Source organism: Cherax quadricarinatus, chromosome 48 (assembly GCF_038502225.1).
Source record: "Cherax quadricarinatus isolate ZL_2023a chromosome 48, ASM3850222v1, whole genome shotgun sequence".
NCBI classification, from domain to species: Eukaryota; Metazoa; Arthropoda; class Malacostraca; order Decapoda; family Parastacidae; genus Cherax; species Cherax quadricarinatus.
Window position 1 is genome coordinate 7,049,581 of NC_091339.1, and position 21,568 is coordinate 7,071,148.

At 38.8% G+C, this 21,568-nt stretch overlaps 1 protein-coding gene across 1 annotated transcript in view; it reads left to right on the plus strand.

Annotated features, from left to right (window-relative positions):
- Nucleotides 1–21,568, plus strand: part of LOC128696029 (translation initiation factor eIF2 assembly protein) — a gene marked incomplete at its 3' end in the record, with an annotated part of 122,687 nt that overhangs the window by 42,947 nt on the left and 58,172 nt on the right. Inside the window, 1 exon segment of the mRNA XM_070094850.1 lies at nucleotides 9,684–9,779. Within this exon segment, the coding sequence (XP_069950951.1) occupies nucleotides 9,684–9,779 (96 nt within the window).

Genomic DNA, 21,568 nt, shown 5'->3' on the forward strand with positions numbered 1-21,568 from the left:
AGAGAAGCAGATGACAGGAAATACTGTACAGTGCTCGCAAGCTATATCTGTGAGCGTGCTTTTAAAAATATCCCCCCTCCCCACTCTTCAAGAGTTTAAATGTACTTAATGTGCAAAAATATGCACTCATATTACTGTGCTTATTATATATAGAACATTAACCCTTTGACTGTCTCAAGCCCCAATCCTGAAGTGTCTCCTGGTGTCGAGAAATATTCGAAAAAAAGAATTATTTTTTCTTATGAAAATGTTAAGATTATTTTTCTGATTGTTTTAGTCCAAAAAAAATTTTTTTTTTGCCATCAGTACTTATTGAGATATAGAGGTGTGAAGTTGGTAGAGAATGAGCCATGTATGGCAACAGCGGCGACTGCCGCTCACCCGGTAAACTTTGGTTTACTTGTATTCGAAGGTTTCTTGTTTTTTTTTTCACTATTTTATTTTTTCACATAACTTATGTGGCCTGTGAGTCCAAAGTAAGGTGCAATGTACATATATACACTCGTATACAACACAATAAGTGCACAAACATAATTATCAATATATTGTTTACAAAACTTGTTTATACAAACAAACAATACAAAACATTTTTTATTACTATTGTTTTATAATATATATACAAATGTGCAGTCAGTGGACATGTTCCTAGAAGTTCTGCAGCTTGTGGAACTCTTTGAAACATGGTTTCACACACATTAATGTTTTACACTCCTTACACATAAAACGAGTGTGTCTGCATTTTTGTGGGCATTAGCAGGCAGTTGTGTTACGTAGTTATCCTAGGTAAATGGTCGTGTGTCATCATTCCTTCCTACCTTCCTGCATTCCTTTCCTACCTTCCTTCCTCCCTGCATTCCTTTCCTACCTTCCTTCCTCCCTGCATTCCTTTCCTACCTTCCTTCCTTCCTTCCTTTTATCTCATCCTTCCTTCCTTCCCTACTTCCTTCCTTCTGGTTTCTATAATATATATACACATATGTAGTCACTGGATACTTTCATATAATTGCTATTATCTTCATTCAGCAAACCTGTCTTGTGAGTGTGTGGCTTCTAATTGTTTTGAGTCAGCTGTCAAAATGACATATTGTCTCATTACTCACTCACCCTACCGCCTGTCAAAACAATGGGGTTGGATGCTGGCTTCCCCTCCATCCTATCTAATTATCTTTCTCCCTCATTCTCTCTCTTTCTCCTTCATTCTTCCTTCTCCTTCATTCTTCATTCTCCTTCATTCTTCATTCTCCTTCATTCTCCTTTATTCTCCATTCTCCTTCATTCTTCATTCTTCTTCATTCTTTGCTTCTAATTGTTTTGAGTCAGGGTTGGCAGCTGTCAAAATGACATATTGTCTCATACTCACTCCCCCTACTGCCTGTCAAAACAGTGGGGTCGATGCTCCCTTTCCCTCCATCCTATCTAATTATCTTTCTCCCTCATTCTCTCTCTTTCTCCTTCATTCTTCCTTCTCCTTCATTCTCTCTCTTTCTCCTTCATTCTTCCTTCTCCTTCATTCTTCCTTCTCCTTCATTCTTCCTTCTCCTTCATTCTTCCTTCTCCTTCATTCTTCCTTCTCCTTCATTCTTCCTTCTTCTTCATTCTTCCTTCTTCATTCTTCCTTCTTCATTCTCCTTCATTCTTCTTCGTTCTTAATTCTCCTTCATTCTTCATTCCCCTTCATTCTTCATTCTCCTTCATTCTTCATTCTCCTTCATTCTTCATTCTCCTTCATTCTTTGCTTCTAATTGTTTTGAGTCAGGGTCAGCAGCTGTCAAAATGACATATTGTCTCATACTCACTCCCCCTACTGCCTGTCAAAACAATGGGGTTGGATGCTCCCTTCCCTTCCATCCTATCTAATTATCTTTCTCCCTCTTTCTCCTTCATTCTTCCTTCTCCTTCATTCTTCCTTCTCCTTCATTCTTCATTCTCCTTCATTCTTCTGGTATCCGGGGCATTGCTTTTGGTCAAAAACTCCTCAAAACCATGAAATTGATCATCACTGACACTTCCATCTGTGTTTGAGCATCACTAGGGAAGAGTAGAGTCCCAGCTTTGTCGGGGAGTCACATATTTCTTACTGCTAGTCATACTGAACAAGGACTACTGAAATGGCATTCCCACAATGCACCACTGGCTCCCCGATTTTTTTTTATATGGTGCACACTGACCATGGAGACCCATTCTCTCACATGTGGGCCTACCAGCTTTCTCCTGCTTAATTTGAACCTGCTAGAATTTATGCGTTTTAATATGTCAAACACGGTGGCTCGTAAGACGTATATATACGACCGAAACAGTCAAAGGGTTAAACTCCAACATCAACCCTCCCATCAAACTTTGCCTTAATAGCTGCAGCGGTACACACAGGCACAGCACAAGGCACAGACCTCTCTTCGACATATCCCATGTCCACCTCACCCTATGCAAAAATGCAATGTAGATAAAAGACCCCAAGATCTGGAATCCATTGCTTGAATCAGCGAAAGGTCCCCCCTTTTTGACAATCAATTTAAAGTTTTAATTAAAAATCACCTCATCTCCCTAACTGCAGATAACACTATGCAGTAGAGGGACTAGACCCAAATCTGCACACGGAAATCACTTTCTACAAAAGTAAAAGACTTACCAGGTGGTGCAATATCCCCCAGTGAAAAGCAGGGCCGCCATGAGTACGCTAAGAGACAACACAATAAGTGTCAGGAACCAAGACTGTTAAACTGCCTCCCAGCATACACAAGGGATGATTACCAATAGACCCCTGGCTATCTTCAAGAGGGAGCTGCACAGGCACCAAAAGTCAGTTCCTGACCAGTTGGTCTGTGATTTGTATGTTGGTTTGCATGTGGCCAGCAGTAACATCCTGGTTGATCAGGCTCTGATCTACTGCTGGGCTTGGTCATAGACTGGGCCATGGGGGCATTGTAACCCCAGAACACCCTCCAGGTATATTCCAGATATACCAAACAAAACCAACTCATCCAACTACTTCCTGTTTCTTCACCATCTCTTATGTTTCCATAGCTTAAAATCATAGAGCCAGTTTGAAACTACTTAATCCCAGTTAACTTAAAATCACAGAATCAGATTAAAATATAAATACATACATACTGTAGTCCCCCTATATCCATGGGTGATGCGTTCCAAGACCTACCAAGGATACACGAAACCATGTTAGGTAAGACACATATTCAACAGTTAGGTATCTTTATTTCGAAAAGTTTCGTCTACACAGTAGGCAAAACTGAGGGACTGACCACCTCAAAACTTCAAGGGTGATGGACTGATTACATTATCTTCACATCTCTTCTGCTTCTATCAACTTTTCTGTACTCGACTGAAAAAGCCTACTGTGTAGGCAAAACGTTTCGAAATAAAGATACCTAACTGTTGCATATGTGTCTTACCTAACAACCTGTCTGTATTTTACACCATTTTAATATTCACACGAAACCATGGATAGTAGCGAACCCTGTATGAGTCATTTTTTGTTTACATTCATTCCTATGATAAAGTTTAGTTGATAAAGTATGCAAAATAAGTCTACATTTAGTACTTTTTCACTGATGGGAAGCATTTCACACTTAGGCTTTGAAGAACTGCCCGCATCACTACTTTTGCACTTTGGGGCCAGTATACAGACTGTAGACATGGCTAGCAGATTTAATGTTTTCTTCTCTACTGTAGGATTGAAGCTAGCAAGCAAAATTCCTAGCTCAAATACCCTACCGAAAGACTGCCTCACTGGCAACTACCCAAATACAGTGGACCCCCGGTTTGCGATATTATTTCATTCCAGAAGTATGTTCAGGTGCCAGTACTGAACGAGTTTGTTCCCATAAGGAATATTGTGAATTAGATTAGTCCATTTCAGACCCCCAAACATACACGTACAAATGCACTTACATAAATACACTTACATAATTGGTCGCATTGGGAGGTGATCGTAAAGCGGGGGTCCACTGTACTCTATATCTAGCTCCAACTAATTCTACTGAAGTCTCACTCATCATTAATAATAATAAAAATAGTAATAATAATAATAATAATAAATTTTATTTGGACATGATACATAGTTGTACAAAAGAATATAATAATTGGGTGTACATGCCAAAAGCCCCTTTGTATGCAGAGCATTTCAGGCAAAATTAATATTAAGTTAAGATTAGGAAGGCAATAACAGGTTATTATTTGGTTGTTGATGAGTTACAGTGAGTACATTAATTACAGTTTTAAATTTATCTCATAAAACTTACATGATTACAAATACAGTGGTACCCAAGTTTCGGCCATAATTTGTTCCAGAAGGCTATTCAAGTGCTGTTACCAAACAAATTTGTTCCCATAAGGAATAATGTAAATTAGATTAGTCCGTTTCAGACCCCCAAAAATATACTTACAAAAGCACTTACAATAATAAACTTACATAATTGTTTGAGTTGGGAGCTGTATGAAACTTGGGGTACCACTATAGCAGTACAGATTGGGTTAATTTATAGTATGGAAATATTTCAATGGAACAGCTTAAAAACAATATACAATAACAGCCAATAACAAATAATTATATGAACATTGATGTGTTACAGTGGATACAGTAATTACAGTTTAAAATTAGCCTATAAAACTGACATTATTACAGTAATGGCACAGTGGAATTAATTTACAATATGGGTTTATTACAGTGGAACAATTTAAAAAAAAATTTACAATTTGAGATTATTACAATTTAGTATCATTTAGAACAATTAACCCTTAAACTGTCCAAACACAGATCTACGTTCACATGCATAGAGCTCCGAACGTAGATCCACGTTTTATTTTACGTGCTTTCAACCTTGGCACGATAGACCTGAGTTGCCTAGACATGAAAGAATGGGTGTGTGCACTCAGTGTGCTCAGTATGATAAAATTCGGGGATGCCAGGAAAAATGCGCTCTTCATTTTAAACAAACAAAAAAAAAGATGTTTTTTCTAAAATATTCAGAGCGAGTGAATGTGGATCTACGTTTGGACAGTTTAAGAGTTAAATGGAATCAATAATTATTACAGTTTAGTAATATTTAATGCAAAGAAATTTAAGCATCTAATTTAGATGTAATGAATTTATGGTCGAGTAATCCTTAGCTCAATATATAGTAGTGAAAGTGAATTAAGTTGAAGTTGAGTCGACTTATATAGAAGTTTTTTGTATAGCCTTTGAGTAACTGGTAGATATTGAGTATGGTTTGTCTGGTTAATTTTGGGTGAGTAGGTGGTTTCTAAGCTGAGCCTTAACCCTTTCAGGGTCCAGAGGCCAAATATCAAAGTGTGCACCAGTGTCCAAGAATTTAAAAAAAATAATTTTGTTATTTTTTTTATGAAATGGTAGAGAATCTTTTTCTGAAGGTAATAAAACAAAAAGTACGAAATTTGATGGAAAATTGACGAAATTGTGCTCTCGCAAATTTTGATGTGTCAGCAATATTTATGCATCGGCGATTTTGCCGTCTTTGACTCCCATTTTAGGCCAATTACATTATTCCAGTCGACCAAACTCTTAGCTATTTCACTAGTATTACTTCTATTCTATTGATTGAGCACAAGAATTTGCCAAGTCAACTGTTTCAACTACAAAATAAAGTGATCGGAAATTGGTAATTTGGCCAATTTAATGCAAAGTTCAAAATACTCCAATTTCAAAATAGGGTCCAGAATAAACAATGCAGGCATTCCTGGCACTAAACTAACATTTCCTCTGTTCATTAGTCATGTTTTCAGGCTTTACTAATGAATTCCATTTTGATTTTTTATTCACATAATGAATATTTATTCAAACCAAAAAATAGAAGATTTACTGTTATGCAATATTATAATAATTGCATAAATAATATCAGCACATTTGTGAACGTATATTAGACCCACCAGCAGGCATGTATTAGACGTGTGAGGCCATTTGTTTACTCTTGAACATTGGCAAAAATTTAACATTTCCGCTAATTTGAGCTCAGTTTCAAGCCATTTCCAGTACTAAAACCAATCAAAATCATCTCTATTTCTGTAATATATCTTCCATTCTATCAAATGAGACCAAGAAATCGCAAATACAACTATAAAAAACATACGAAAAAACACTGCGAAGTCGCTGTTTTAATCGAAAATTACGGTCTCGTTTTTTTCACTCATTGTGCACTATGTGCTGCAGGATTTGTTTTATGTGGTACACACATACCACATAGATGTATTCTCTCAAATCTAGGCCAAAATTTACTGCCCACAGCTTATCAAAGTGAGCTGAGCTCATGACCTAGATCTACAGTTTGGACCCTCAACGTAAAGCCATAGATCTACGGCACAGACCCTCAGAGGGTTAAATTGATTTGCAGGCAGGAATCTTTTAGTGTTCTCTGGCAAAGAATTCCAGATCTTAGGCCCCTTTATGTGCATAGCATTTTTGCATAGGGAGAGATGGGCTCGAGGAGTATGGAAGAGTGATTTGTTTCTTGTATTATGGTTGTGTGTTCTGTTATAGTTGCCAAGGAGGATTTCGAGAGGAGTTTTATATTTGAGTGCAGTGTTCTATGCATGTAGTAGGCACAATAATATGTGTGGATGTCTTGTATATTAAGCAAGTTGAGACTCTTGAATAGCGGTGGAGTATGCTGTCTAGTGCTGGATTTAGAAATCAATTGGACTACTGTTTTTTGTTGGATTATTAAAGGTTGAGGCCTATGCACAAATTACATAGGTAAGGTAAGGGTAAATGAGTGAGTGGTACAGAGAGAGGAGAGCTGATAGTGGTACATAGTACCATATCTTTGAAAGGATGCATACTGTTTTCGAGACTTTCTTGGAAATTTGCTAACCATGGCAAGGTCATGGTCAAGGTCAAGGTCATGACAAGGTCATGGTTAGCCTCAAACCCTTCAATATCCTTCTTGAGGACACAGTCTGGTTACAATTGTCCCCAAGAAGAGTTCAAAGTCCTGGAAGTCACTCCCTGCCGAGCCTTACCTATAAGGCTTATGCAGTGGAGGATATTGAACTGATTTCTCCACAACTCTCTTAGGGTCAATTCAGTGTCTGAGGTCACTTCAAAGCACTTTTGAAACACTGCTTTTGTGTAGAGTTGTTTGAAGTTAGAAATGACCTGCTGGTCCATGGGCTGGATGAGAGGAGTGGTGTTATGAGGCAAGAACTTCAGTTATAAAATGGAAATCCCTAGACAATAGGTCTACCAAGTTTGGAGGATGAGCAGGAGCATTGTCCATTACCAGGAGGCACTTGAGTGGCAATTTATTTTCCACTAGGTATTTTTTCACACTTGAGTCAAACACTTCATGGACCCAGTCAATGAAAAGTTGCCTCGTGACCCATGCCTTATGATTAGCTTTCCACATCACACACAATTTACTCGTGATGACATTGTTTTTTTTTTAACACACTGGGATTTTCAGAGTGATACACTAGTAAAGGCTTCACCTTGAAATCCCCATTAGCATTAGCACAGAACAAAAGAGTTAGCCTTTCATACTCTTGTGTCCTGGCAGTGCCTTTTCCTCCTCTGTGATGTAGGTCCTCTTTGGCATTTTCTTCCAAAAGAGGCCTGTTTCATCACAATTGAACACTTGTTGGGGTTGGAATTCTTCAGTCTGTACATACCCCTGGAATTCCTGCACAAATTTTTCAGCTGCACATTTGTCAGAACTTGCAGCCTCCCCATGCCTTACAACACTGTGTGTGCCACTACACTTTTTAAATCTCTCATACCAGCCTCTGCTGGCCTTAAATTCACTAACATCATCACTGGTACCAGGGTGCTCTGTATATACGTGTATATACACAATATGTATATACATGGCCGAAACAGTCGAAGGGTTAAGGAAACGTTCGGAAGAATGTGGGGAGTATATCCTCACTCATCGACAAAGGGAGACTGACTCACCAAAGCGTGGCGTCCCGGTGGGAGAGGCAGGCTAATGTGTCTAATGCAGCCGATATATGAGGCAACGGCCAAAATACGGAGCAAAATTTCTGCCGAAAAAACAGCCTAAATATGAATTGGCCAATAAACGCAGTGGCTGAAAAATGAGGTTCCACTGTATTTGTTTTCACTGTTGCACATAAGCATGTCTGTCTATCTGTATCTGCCTGTCTATCTATCTGTATCTGCCTGTCTAGCTCTGTCTATCTGTTTCTGCTTATCTGTCTGTCTGTCTGCTTCTCTCTCTTTCTGTCTTGGAGAGAGAGACCCTTATGAACCAACAGGTATTACACACGATGCAGAGTCATCAAGTCTGATTCCTGACCAAGTGAAAATGCATTTACCCGCCAGTCATGCTTATTATGCCTTGTATCTACAAACACAGTACATATAGCACTTTGTATGGATTTTTTTTGGGGGGTTATCCTAGGTAATTTACACTATGTATAATTGTATTAATGTGTGCCTGTGAGACTGAGACAGAAATAGACAGAGATAGAGACAGCCAAAGTCAGTCAGTCACCCAGCCACCGGCCAGTCAGCCAGCCAACCTGCCAAACACATATTACACATGTTCCAGAATTGTTTCTCTACTTATGGCATAGGTTATAGGACATTCTGGCAGGATGACACTACCAGTGGTATCAAAATTGAAAGGATGTTGCACAAATGTTCCACAATGGTTATTATCAAGGTTTTTGAAATTTTCTCGACCACTGGTGGTCACATCCATCTCAAAGACACTAAACTCAGTGTCAACATCACTTTCCTCTTAAAAGGGGAGTGTTAATACGACATGACATCAATGAATCCCTGGTGTTTGCCACGCTATTTGCTCTAGCTGGCACTCAATTGAACTGGCGTTCCCACAAAGTACTAAGTGGTCCCAGATTTTTTTTAATATTGCACACACTGAGTGGTAAGACTCATTCTATACTGACTAGGCATCTCAAGCCAATCGTGCCAAACCTGGAGGCAGGAAAAATAAAATGATTATGTACATTTGGAGTGCTAGCGGTAAGAACGTAGATCTACATTTGAACAGCTAAGGGGTTAAATTGTGCAAAAGTGTCATTTTTCAAACTGTACAGGGTACAATACCCTCCATCCTACCTTCATATATCATGTTTTTATCTTAGTGACAGAGAAAACAAGTTATATACAGGTTAATGACCTAATTATTTCTACCAAAATACAATGCTGTATTTTTAAATAAGTGGGTTGTGGCAACCACAGTTGATTGACTGGCTCCCCAATTATATCACATGTTTGCTTACATACAACAACTCATTTTCATCAGTATCTGATAGGTATAGCACTGCATGCTTCCCCTTGGTTGATTAATGTTAAATGCAAGCAAATACAGTGGACCCCCGGTTAACGATATTTTTTCACTCCAGAAGTATGTTCAGGTGCCAGTACTGACCGAATTTGTTCCCATAAGGAATATTGTGAAGTAGATTAGTCCATTTCAGACCCGCAAACATACACGTACAAACGCACTTACATAAATACACTTACATAATTGGTCGCATTCGGAGGTGATCGTTATGCGGGGGTCCACTGTACAACTGTGTACTATATATTGTAATGTGCTGTACAATATTTGTTTGCTGCCACTGCCACTGAAATTATTATTATTATTATTATTATTATTATTATTATTATTATTATTATTATTATTATTATTATTATTATTATTATATTACATTTATTATGATTCAAGGGTCCTAAGCTAGAGGAGTATAATTCCAAGATTAAAGATGCCATCAAGAAACTTGGAGGAAGTGTTTTTCCCAAACTTAACTGGAGTGCTCCAAAGGTAAATATGCTTTTATTAAAGACTATGTATGTACTTAGTATTGTAACTTTTTTTTTTTTAAATACATTAGCCATTTCCCACCAAGGTAGGATGATGAAAGTCAAATTCACCAATAATCACTGGTCTCTACTCACTCCAATCTAATATGTTCACAGTACGTACTAGTTGGATTCTCGAGCCATCTACCTCCCAACCTCCCCTTCCCTCTAACATTTCCTGTGATGTCCTCTACTCTTATCTTTCATTCATTTCAGATTAATAGATCCTCTTGTTTAACCTAGCTTGCTCCTTTCTGAATAACTGTCATCTCAACCTTTCTCTGCTTTTTGACATAAGGCTTTCATATAAAAATAATGTTTTTTAGATGACTGTAGTAAGTAAAATTGTGTCAGTATCAGTGACAAGAATTGGGGAAAATGTTTATGTAATACATTTATGAAATACTGAATATTAGTAAGTTTTATAAATGTAAAGTAACAAACTTAAAATTGAGCTCAAAGTAGTGGAAATATTAGATTTTTGCTGATATTCCTGAAGACTGGCAAGCACCCCCTATATCTAGTTTGTTTTATGGGTTTTTAGTAGGTCTGATTCAGTTATTATGACACCATAAACCATTATCAATCATTCCTAATTATATTTTATTATCTGATAAATTGAGTAAACCTTCTATTTTTTTTTTATTAAGAATTCAAAATGGAAGGCAGGTGTAATATAAAAGAGGACTGGGGACATGATTAATGAACTAAGGAAATGTTTTTGTACCAGGAATGTCTACATTAGACACTATTTTTAAATTGGTATTTTTTTTTATTTTGTGGAAATTGGCAAAAATTACCGGCTTCTGTGCACTTTATAGGGTAGTTGAAGTAGTCGAAGGAGTGATATTTTTATTGTTAGCCCGGAAGGCAAATTATTGAAATAGCTAAGAATTTGGTCAAGTGAAGCCATGGAATTGGCTGAAAATAGGACTCAAAGTCAGTAAAATTGCCATTGTGTAAATTGTGCCCATACTGCCAAATTTGTGCCTGTTTAATTCCATAAGTTTTCCATCAATTTTCATACTCTTTGGAGTCGTTATCCTCAGGAAAAGATTTTCTACCATTTTGAAAAAAACAAAATTTTTTTTTTAAGTGGACACTGAGAGCAATATTAATCTTGGGTGTCTGGACAGTGGAAGGGTTAACAATGAGCACTGTAGTATGTGATGGACAGCTTGAGGGTTAATATAGAGAAAACAGTTTATATAATTTGGGAGTAAACCATGTCTGTGATTAACCCTTTCTGGGTCCGTGCCGTAGATCTACGGCTTTACGTTGAGGGTCCAAACTGTAGATCTACGCCATGAGCTCTACTCACTCTGATAAGCTGTGAGCGGTAAATTTGGGCCTAGATATGAGAGAATACATCTATGTGGTATGTGTGCACCACATAAAACAAATCCTGCAGCACATAGTGCATAATGAGAGAAAAAAACTGAGACTGTAATTTTCAATTAAAACAGCAACTTTGTAGTGTTTTTCGTATGTTTTTTATAGTTGTATTTGCGATTTCTTGGTCTCATTTGATAGAATGGAAGATATATTACAGAAATAGAGATTATTTTGATAGGTTTTAGTACTGAAAATGGCTTGAAACAGCTCAAATTAGCTTTAATGTTAAATTTTTGCTGATGTTCAAGAGTAAACAAATGACCTCACACGTCTAATACACACCAGCTGGTGGATCTATATACATTCACAAATGTGCTGATATTATTTATACAATTATTACAATGTTGCATAACAGTAAATCTTCTATTTTTTGGTTTGAATAAAAATTCATTGTGTATTAAAAATCAAAATGGAATTCATTTGTAAAGCGTGAAAATGTAACTAATGAACAGAGGAAATGTTAGTTTAGTGCCAGGAATGCCTGCATTGTTTATTCTGGACCCTACAGTATTTTGAAATTGGAATATTTTGAACTTTGCACTAAATTGGCCAAATTACCAATTTCCAATCACTTTATTTTGTAGTTGAAACAGTTGAATTGGCAATTTCTTGTGCTCAATCGATAGAATAGAAGTAATACTAGTGAAATAGCTAAAAATTTGATCGACTGGAGTAAGGTAATTGGCCTAAAATGGGAGTCAAAGTCGGCAGAATCACCGATGCATAAATATCACTGACATCAAAATTCGCTAGAGCATAATTTTGCCAATTCTCTATCAAATTTCATACTTTTTGTTTTATTACCTTCAGAAAAAGATTCTCTACTATTTCTTAAGAAAAAATAACAAAATTATTTTTTTGAAAATTCTTGGACACTGGTGTGCACTTTGAAATTTGGCCTCTGGACCCTGAAAGGGTTAAATATCAAAATTAACCCTTTCAGGGTCCGTCCAGTAGATCTACGGCTTCACGTTGAGTGTCCAAATCGTAGATCATGCCAAAATTCTTGCGCCGTCAAATTTAGCGCCAAAGCGCTCATAGGCCTACATGTGAGAGAACGGGTCTGCATGGTGGGTGTGTGCCATAAACAAAAAATCTAGGCACCCGCATAGCATTGTGGGAACTCCGGCTCAGTTACCCTTGTTCACCATGCCTCATCGCAAGTCAGCTCTCGCTCCCCGGAAAATTGGGACTCTCCTCTTCCTATCTGATAGTTCTGACATTGATGGAAGTGGAAATGAAGACGAATTCTATGGCTTTGATCAGTTAGTGACCGAAAGGAATGACCAGGATATCGATAATAGTGCAGAAAACCCTGACGATCCTCAACCTTCTACCTCTGGTGTGGGCACTCGTGACTCACGGTCGGTTGTCTCAACGCAAGAGAAAACTAATATTTTCGCGTGGCCAGGCCTCTGACTTCAGTAATGATGATAGTGACGTGGATTGTGATTTTATTGTGCTTGACGATCATTCGAGTAGTGATAGTGAGGAATCATATTCACCAGTGAAGCGTCGGTATGTTCGCCGCCGCATGCGCTCGGGTAGTGTGCCCTATGCTGTGCCCAGGGGATGGAGTACATCCCGGATTACATCCCGGAGTACATCCCGGAGTACATCCCGTGGCCCTACACCAGTTTTAGATAGTGATAGTGAGGATGATGTGGCTACACTTGGCATGGATAGACCACAGGCATCAGTGGATGGTGGTAGTGGCACCGCCATGCGTGACTCACCAGCCCAGGCTGGGACTCACGCTGCTGACTTGTCAGTTCAAGGACAAAGCGGAGCGTCAGCCACCAGCCCACCACAACCACAACCACCCGCACAACCAGCCTATGATGTCCAGTATCCACCAGCAAACCGTATGTGGGATTGGCAGCAAAATCCCAATTTTGTTCCCAAGCCTCACCACTTTGATGACTCTCAAAGTGGAATTCTACCTTCTTGTCCCCTTGGAACCACGGCCAATGAACTGGAATTCTTTGAATTATTCTTTGACCAGCCATTGATGGAAACTATTGTCAGGGAAAGTAATAAGTATTTTGAGTACACCATGGCAAATACGATCATATCACCACAGTCAAGACTACACAGGTGGAAAGAGACGACTGTTGCAGAAATGTATTTGCTTTTTGCAACAATAATGCTTATGCCTCATGTCTATAAGCATAATATAAAAGCATACTGGTCCAAAGATCGGCTAATTTCTACCCCGGTCTTCAGTGAAATCATCCCAGTGAACAGGTTTATCTTACTCTTATGTATGTTGCACTTCTCTGACAAAACCAGGCCTGACAGAAGTGACAGGTTATACAAGATCAGAAATGTTTTCATGTATCTCAAACAAAAGTTCAGCATATACTTTTATCCATTCAAGAATGTTGTAATTGACGAGTCTTTGATTTTGTTCAAAGGTAGACTGTCATTCAAGCAGTATATACCGAGTAAGAGGAAACGCTTTGGTATAAAACTGTTTGTACTCTGTGACTGTGACAGTGGCCTGGTGTTGGATATTGTTGTATACACAGGAAGTAAAACATTGAAAGATACCAAGATGTTATTGGGTATCTCAGGTGACGTAGTGAGAAACATGATGGCACCTTATCTTGGTAAGGGGCATACATTATATACCGATAACTGGTACACAAGCCCATTACTCAGTGATTTCATGCGAGTGAACAAGACAGATGTGTGTGGCACATCTAATCGTAAACATATGCCCAGGCTCAACGCAGGTGCTCGTGGTGATGACGTGCAGGTGTTTACTGCCAATGACATCATGACATTACGGTGGCATGACAAACGAGATGTCAAATTGTTGACAACCATTCACCGTAATGAAATGCAAGACAGTGGTAAAGTTGATCGAGTGACTAATGAACGTATTCGAAAACCAGTGACAGTGATTGATTATACACAAAACATGCGCCTGGTTGACAAGTGTGACATGCAGATTGGTTTTGTTGACTGTGTTCGTAAGAGTTACAAGTGGTACATGAAACTTTTCTTCCATCTCATGGACATTTCAGTGCTCAATGCATATAATATGTACCAAATAAAGACTGGCAACAGGCCACCGTATGGTGAATTTTGTTTGTCTGTTGTCAGACAACTCATAATGAAGTACCAGGTAAGAACACCTGCTATACAACAAGGTCCTCGAATTACTCAGGATGTACCCAAGCGTTTGAGGAGGGAAGGTGATCATTTCATAATACAGCTTCCTTCAACTCAGAAGAAATTTGCTCAGAAGAGATGCATCATCTGTGCACAAACAAAACGATGGCAACAAAGACGCAAAGACACTCGGTTTATGTGTGAGGAATGTAAGGTGCCTCTGTGCATGGTGCCTTGTTTCAAGGAGTTCCACAAGCTCCAGCAGTTCTAAAACCATGTCCAGTGATTGTAAATATGTAAATATATGATAGAACATTAGTATTATACAAGATTTGTGCATGTTTATTGTAATAAACAACAGTGGTAAACAATAATATGATAATAACTTTAGTGCGGTTATTGTGTTCAATACAGTGAGTTTATATATATACATTATATGCAGTATTGGTCTCTCAGGCCCCAAATGTTAGTAGGAAAAGAAAAAAATTGGAAAAGAAAAGAAAAACTATAAAAACCACTAAATAATGTAATGTGCGTATGTGGAATTCGTCGATGTTGCCGCCACCACATCAATTTGGGCAAACTTCTTGGCACTGTACTCGGTAAGTACTGATCAGAAAATTAGTTTTTTTTGTCTTATTGCCTTCACAAAAATATGCTCTTTAATTCTGTAAGAAAAAATAATTTTTTTTTTTTTTCAAAATTTCTTGGACACTGGAGCACCACTTCAGATTTTGGCCTTGGACCCTGAAGGGGTTAATGACTAAAGTAGAGAAAAAATGAGGCTATATTACTAGGTCTACTGAACATTTTTGTTTTGCTGTGGACAAAATCTGGAATCTTCAGAATTTTTCTATTCTGTCTGGCCATTTTTTTTATATGTACAGTGGACCCTCAACCAGCGATGGCATCGATTAACGATAAATCTGACTAGCGATACATTTTAACGCAAAAATTTTGCCTTGACTTGTGCTTAAAAACCTGACCAGTGCTATTCATTCCGTACGAGACGCATCCACTTTGGCCTGAGCGCACCTCACTTGCCCCGTGGGTGCCAGTGTTTACAAGCCAGCCACCGCGGTTGCTTCCAAACATACAACTGGAACATTTCATATTATCACAGCCTTTGTAGTGATTGCACCTGCAAAATAAGTCACCATGAGCCCCAAGAAAGCTTCTAGTGCCAACCCTACAGCAAAAAGGGTGAGAATTATTATGGAGATGAAGAAAGAGATCATTGCTAAGTATGAAAGTGGAGTGCGTGTCTCTGAGCTGGTCAGGTTGTATAATAAACCCCAATCAACCATCGCTACTATTGTGGGCAAGAAAACGGCAATCAAGGAAGCTGTTCTTGCCAAAGGTGCAACTATGTTTTCGAAACTGAGATCGCAAGTGGTAGAAGATGTTGAGAGACTCTTATTGGTGTGGATAAACGAGAAACAGATAGCAGGAGATAGCATCTCTCAAGCGATCACATGTGAAAAGGCTAGGAAGTTGCATGACGATTTAATTAAAAAAATGCCAGCAACTAGTGATGTGAGTGAATTTAAGGCCAGCAAAGGTTGGTTTGAGATATTTAAGAAGTGTAGTGGCATTCATAGTGTGATAAGGCATGGTGAGGCTGCCAGTTCGGACCACAAATCGGCTGAAAAATATGTGCAGGAATTCAAGGAGTACATAGACAGTGAAGGACTGAAACCTGAACAAGTGTTTAATTGTGATGAAACAGGCCTGTTTTGGAAGAAAATGCCAAGCAGGACGTACATTACTCAGGAGGAAAAGGCACTCCCAGGACATAAGCCTATGAAAGACAGGCTTACTCTGTTGTGTGCCAATGCTAGTGGTGATTGCAAAGTGAAGCCTTTATTGGTGTATCACTCTGAAACTCCCAGAGTGTTCAGGAAAAACAATGTCGTCAAGGCTAATTTGTGTGTGCTGTGGAGGGCAAACAGTAAGGCATGGGTCACTAGGGTCTTTTTCTATGACTGGTTACACCATGCATTTGCCCCCAATGTGAAAAATTACCTAATTGAAAAGAAATTAGACCTTAAGTGCCTCCTGGTATTAGACAGTGCTCCTGGTCATCCTTCAGACTTGGCAGAGCGACTTTCTAGGGACATGAGCTTCATTAAGGTGAAGTTTTTGCCTCCTAATACCACTCCTCTCCTGCAGCCCATGGATCAGCAGGTCATTTCCAACTTCAAGAAACTGTACAGAAAAGCTTTGTTTGAAAGGTGCTTTGTAGTGACCTCAGAAACTCAACTGACTCTAAGAGAGTTTTGGAAAGATCATTTTACCATCCTCAATTGTGTAAACATTATAGGTAAGGCTTGGGAGGAAGTGACTAAGAGGACCTTGAACTCTGCTTGGAAAAAACTGTGGCCAGAATGTGTAGACAAAAGGGATTGTGAAGGGTTTGAGGCTAACCCTGAGAATCCTGTGCCAGTTGAGGAATCCATTGTGGCATTGGGGAAGTCCTTGGGGTTGGAGGTTAGTGGGGAGGATGTGGAAGAGCTGGTGGAGGAGGACAATGAAGAACTAACCACTGATGAGCTGCTAGATCATCTTCAACAGCAAGAGGGCAGACCTGAGGAAACTGCTTTGGAGGAGGGGATAGAGAAATTGAAGAAGTTGCCTTCTTCTAAGATTAAGGAAATGTGTGCAAAGTGGCCTGAAGTGCAAACCTTTTTTGATGAAAATTACCCTCACACAGCTACTGCAAGCCGTGTTGGCAACCTGTACACTGACAATGTTGTGAACCACTTTAGGAAAGTCATAAAGGAACGAGACGTACAGGTATCTATGGACAGATATGTTGTGCGACAGAAGTACAGTGACTCTGAAGCTGGTCCTAGTGGCATTAAAAGAACAAGGGAAGTAACCCCAGAAAAAGACTTGCTACCTCAAGTGCTAATGGAAGGGGATTCCCCTTCTAAACACTAAGAAGATCAACGGTCTCCCCTCCTCTCATCCCATCAATCATCACCAGGTCTTCAATAAAGGTAAGTGTCATGTAACTGTGCATATCTTCTTCAGTTTGTGTGCATTAAAATTAATATTTCATGTGGTAAAATTTTTTTTTTCAATACTTTTGGGTGTCTTGCACGGATTAATTTGATTTCCATTATTTCTTATGGGGAAAATTAACTTGACTAACGATTATTTCGATTAACGATGAGCTCTCAGGAACGGATTAATATTGCTGGTTGAGGGTCCACTGTAGTTTCTAAACTCTCCAACCCTTTCATTGTCTAGACCCCCAATCTGAAACTTATCCACAGCATCCAAGAATTTTCAAATTTTTTTTTTTTTGTTATTTTTTCTTATTAACCCCTTAACTGTCCAAATGTAGATACTATATGTTCTCTTGTCCAGTGCTCCAAATATTTTGATTTTTTTTTTTTTTTTTTTTTTTTTTTTTTTAAAGAGGGCAATTTTCTGTGTGTAATAAGACCCAAGAAAAATTTTAAGGTCAGTACTTGCTGAGATATTAGGCCGCGAAGTTGGCGTTGGATGCTCTCGTGGCGGCAACATGGAGTCCTGCCGCTTGTAGAAGTGTTGGCGATATTCCTTTTTTCTCTTTTTTTTTTAATTTATATGAATTTTGTGTTCTGATAATTACAATTCGTAGTAGTTCTTGTGATTTCATAGCCAATATTTGTTCCGACACTAATATTAGGTACTGAAATAGTACTCAGATAGTCACAAACACACTGACAGGTGAACATTTTCACCTGCCTTGCTCACGTACTATTATCTAGAAATATATACAGTACAGAGTATTTATAGGCCCCAGCAATGTTTTAGACATGCTGGAGTATATTTGAAACTCCTTGAAGCACTGTGTAAGACAGGTGAATGTGTCACCCCACTGCTGACAGTGCAGCAGTGGAGTGATATTTGATGGTTGTGCACTGCGTTGGATTTATTTGTTTTCACTGTTACACATAAACATGTCTCTCTGCCTATGTGTCTGTCTGCCTGCCTGCCTGTCTGTCTAGCTCTGTCTCTGCTTATCTTTCTGTCTGTCTTCCTGTCTCTCTGTCTGCTTGTCTCTCAGTCTCAGAGAGAGAGAGAGAGAGAGAGCCGCTCATGAACCAGCAGGTATTACATATGATGTAGAGTCATCATGTCTGATTCCTGAACAAGTGAAAATGCACATTACTTGCCAGTCATGCTTCTTATGCCTTATATCTATAAGCACAGTATAGCACTTTGTATGGATTTTTTGGGGTTATCCTAGGTAATCTACACTATGAATAATTGTATTTATGTGTACCTGTGAGACAGAGATAGAGATAGACAGAGATATAGACAGAGACAGAGATAGAGGCAGCCAAAGTCAATCAGCCAAGCACCCACCCACCCAGCAGCCAGCCACCCACCCAGCAGCCAGCCACCCACCCAGCCAGCCACCCAGCTGGCCAACCAGCCACCCAGCCAGCCGACCTGCCGAATGCACATTACACATGTTCCAGAATTCTCTCTCTTTACTTATGGCATAGGTTATAGGAAATTCTGACAGGATGACACTACCAGTGGTATCAAAATTAAAAGGATGTTGCACAAATATTGCACATGGGTTATTATCAAGGTTTTTGAGATTTCTATGACCACTTGTGGCCACAACCATCTCAGAGTCACTAAACTCAGGATCAACATCACTTTCCTCTTAAAAGGGGAGTGTTAATACGACTTGACATCAGTGAATCCCTGGTGTTTGCCACACTGTTTACTTTAGTTGGCGCTCAATTGAACTGGTGCTCCCACAAGGTACTAAGTGGTCCCAGAGTTTAATAATACTGCATACACAGGCATCTCGGGCCAATCGTGCCAAATTTAGAGGCAGGAAAAATAAAATGTTGATCTACGTTTGGAGCTCTAGCGGTAAGAACGTAGCTCTACGTTTGGACAGTTAAGGGGTTAAATGGTAGAGAATCTTTTTCTGAAGGCAATAAAACAAAAAGTACAAAATTTGATGGAAAATTGATGAAATTATGCTTTTGGAAATTTTGCTGCATCAGCAGTATTTATGCATCTGTGATTTTGCCCACTTTGAGTCCTATTTTAGGCCAAGTGCATTGTTCCAGAAGATCAAATTCTTAGCTACTTCACTAATATGTTTTTCATTTTTATCGACCGAGCACAAGAAACTGCCCAGTCAACTATTTCAACCACACAATAAAGTAATCTGGCCAGTTTCACACAAATTTCAAAATATTCCAGTTCCAAAATAAGGTCCAGAATAAACAATGCAGGCATTCCTGACACTAAAATAACATTCCCTCTGTTCATTAGTTACATTTGTAGACTTTACAAACGAATTCTGTTTTTATTTTTTATTCACACAAAGAGTTTTTATTCATACAAAATAATAGATTTACTGTTATGCAATATTGTAGTAATTGTATAAATAATATCAGCGCATTCATGAACACATATTAGACCCACCAGTTGGACGTTTATTGGAATATCCGCTAGGAATTTTTGTTGACCTAAGAAAAGCTTTTGACACAGTAGACCATGGCATCCTACTCCACAAACTTGACCATTATGGTATAAGAGGCCATGCGCTTGCATATTTCAAATCCTACCTTACTAATAGGTATCAATATGTCACCATTGAAGACACAGCATCATCAACACGGCCACTTGATACTGGAGTTCTGCAGGGAAGTGTCCTTGGACCCCTGCTCTTCCTCATTTACATCAATGATCTTCCAAACGTATCCCAACACCTGAAACCCATTCTCTTTGCTGACGACACAACTTATGTCATCTCTCACCCTAATTTTGCCACCCTCAACAGCATTGTTAATGAGGAGCTGCTCAAAATATCAACTTGGATGACAACCAATAAACTTACACTTAACACTGACAAAACCTACTATATTATGTTTGGTAGCAGAACAGGTGCTGCGCAACTTAACATTAAGATCGACAGCATTCTAATTGCCAAACATAATGAGGGCAAATTTCTAGGCCTATACCTCAACAACAACCTGAATTTCAGCACCCATATCCAACACATATCAAAAAAAGTATCCAAAGCAGTTGGGATCCTCTCCAAGATATGATACTACGTGCCGCAAAATACCCTTCTCACACTATACCATTCACTCATTTATCCATACCTCACCTATGCAATTTGTCCCCTCAAGGAAGGTTCCTTGATGTTGGTGAGGGGCTCTTGATTTAGGGAATTGGATCCGTGCTCCAGTTCCCTGAATTAAGCCTGAATGCCTTCCACATCCCCCCCCCCCCAGGCGCTGTATAATCCTCCGGGTTTAGCGCTTCCCCCCTTGATTATAATAATAATAATAATATGCAATTTGTGCTTGGGGATCAACTGCAGAAATACACCTAAAGCCAATAATAACTCAACAAAAAGCTGCAATATGAATAATCACTAATTCCCATCCCTGGCAACATCCCCCCCCCCCCACTCTTCATAGATCTAAACTTACTCCCTGTTAAGAACATCCACACTTACTACTGTGCAATCTACATATACAGGGCCTTAAATTCCAATATTAACCTTGACCTAAAATGCTTTCTTGATAGTTATGACAGGACCCACAGGTATAATACCAGACACAAACATCTCTTCGACATTCCCCATGTCCGACTAAACCTTTACAAAAACTCAATGTATGTCAAAGGCCCTAAAATCTGGAACACTCTACCTGAAAACTCTAGAACAGCAGACACATTCATCACCTTCAAAACTACTGTTAGAAAACATCTTATCTCCCTGATACACCCCATCAACTAACTACATAAAAACAACCTGGTGGTCCACATTTTCACTCACTCACTCACCCATTTGAAGCACAGAAATACGTATCCTAATCTTAAAATAATGATTCCAAACTAGTCATAAGTTTGCCTGTGATACTCCAATATAGAAACTGTATTGTGCCAAAACAAAAGCATTCACATTGCTAAACTCACAAACTAGTATTTGTCACTTAGTATTTAGTCACTTAGTATTTAGTCAACTTACTCCACAATTTGTTATAATTTAGGGTTAAGAGAATAAACTTTGATTTGATTTGAGTGATGTGACTTCTTTACTCTTGAATATCGGTAAAAATCGAACATCTCTACTTTGAGCTCAATTTCAAGCTATTTTCAGTTAAGAAACCAATCAAAATCATCTCTACTTCTGTAATATATCTTCCATTCTGTGAAATGAAACCTAGAAACCAAGAACACAACCATAAAAACCATGTG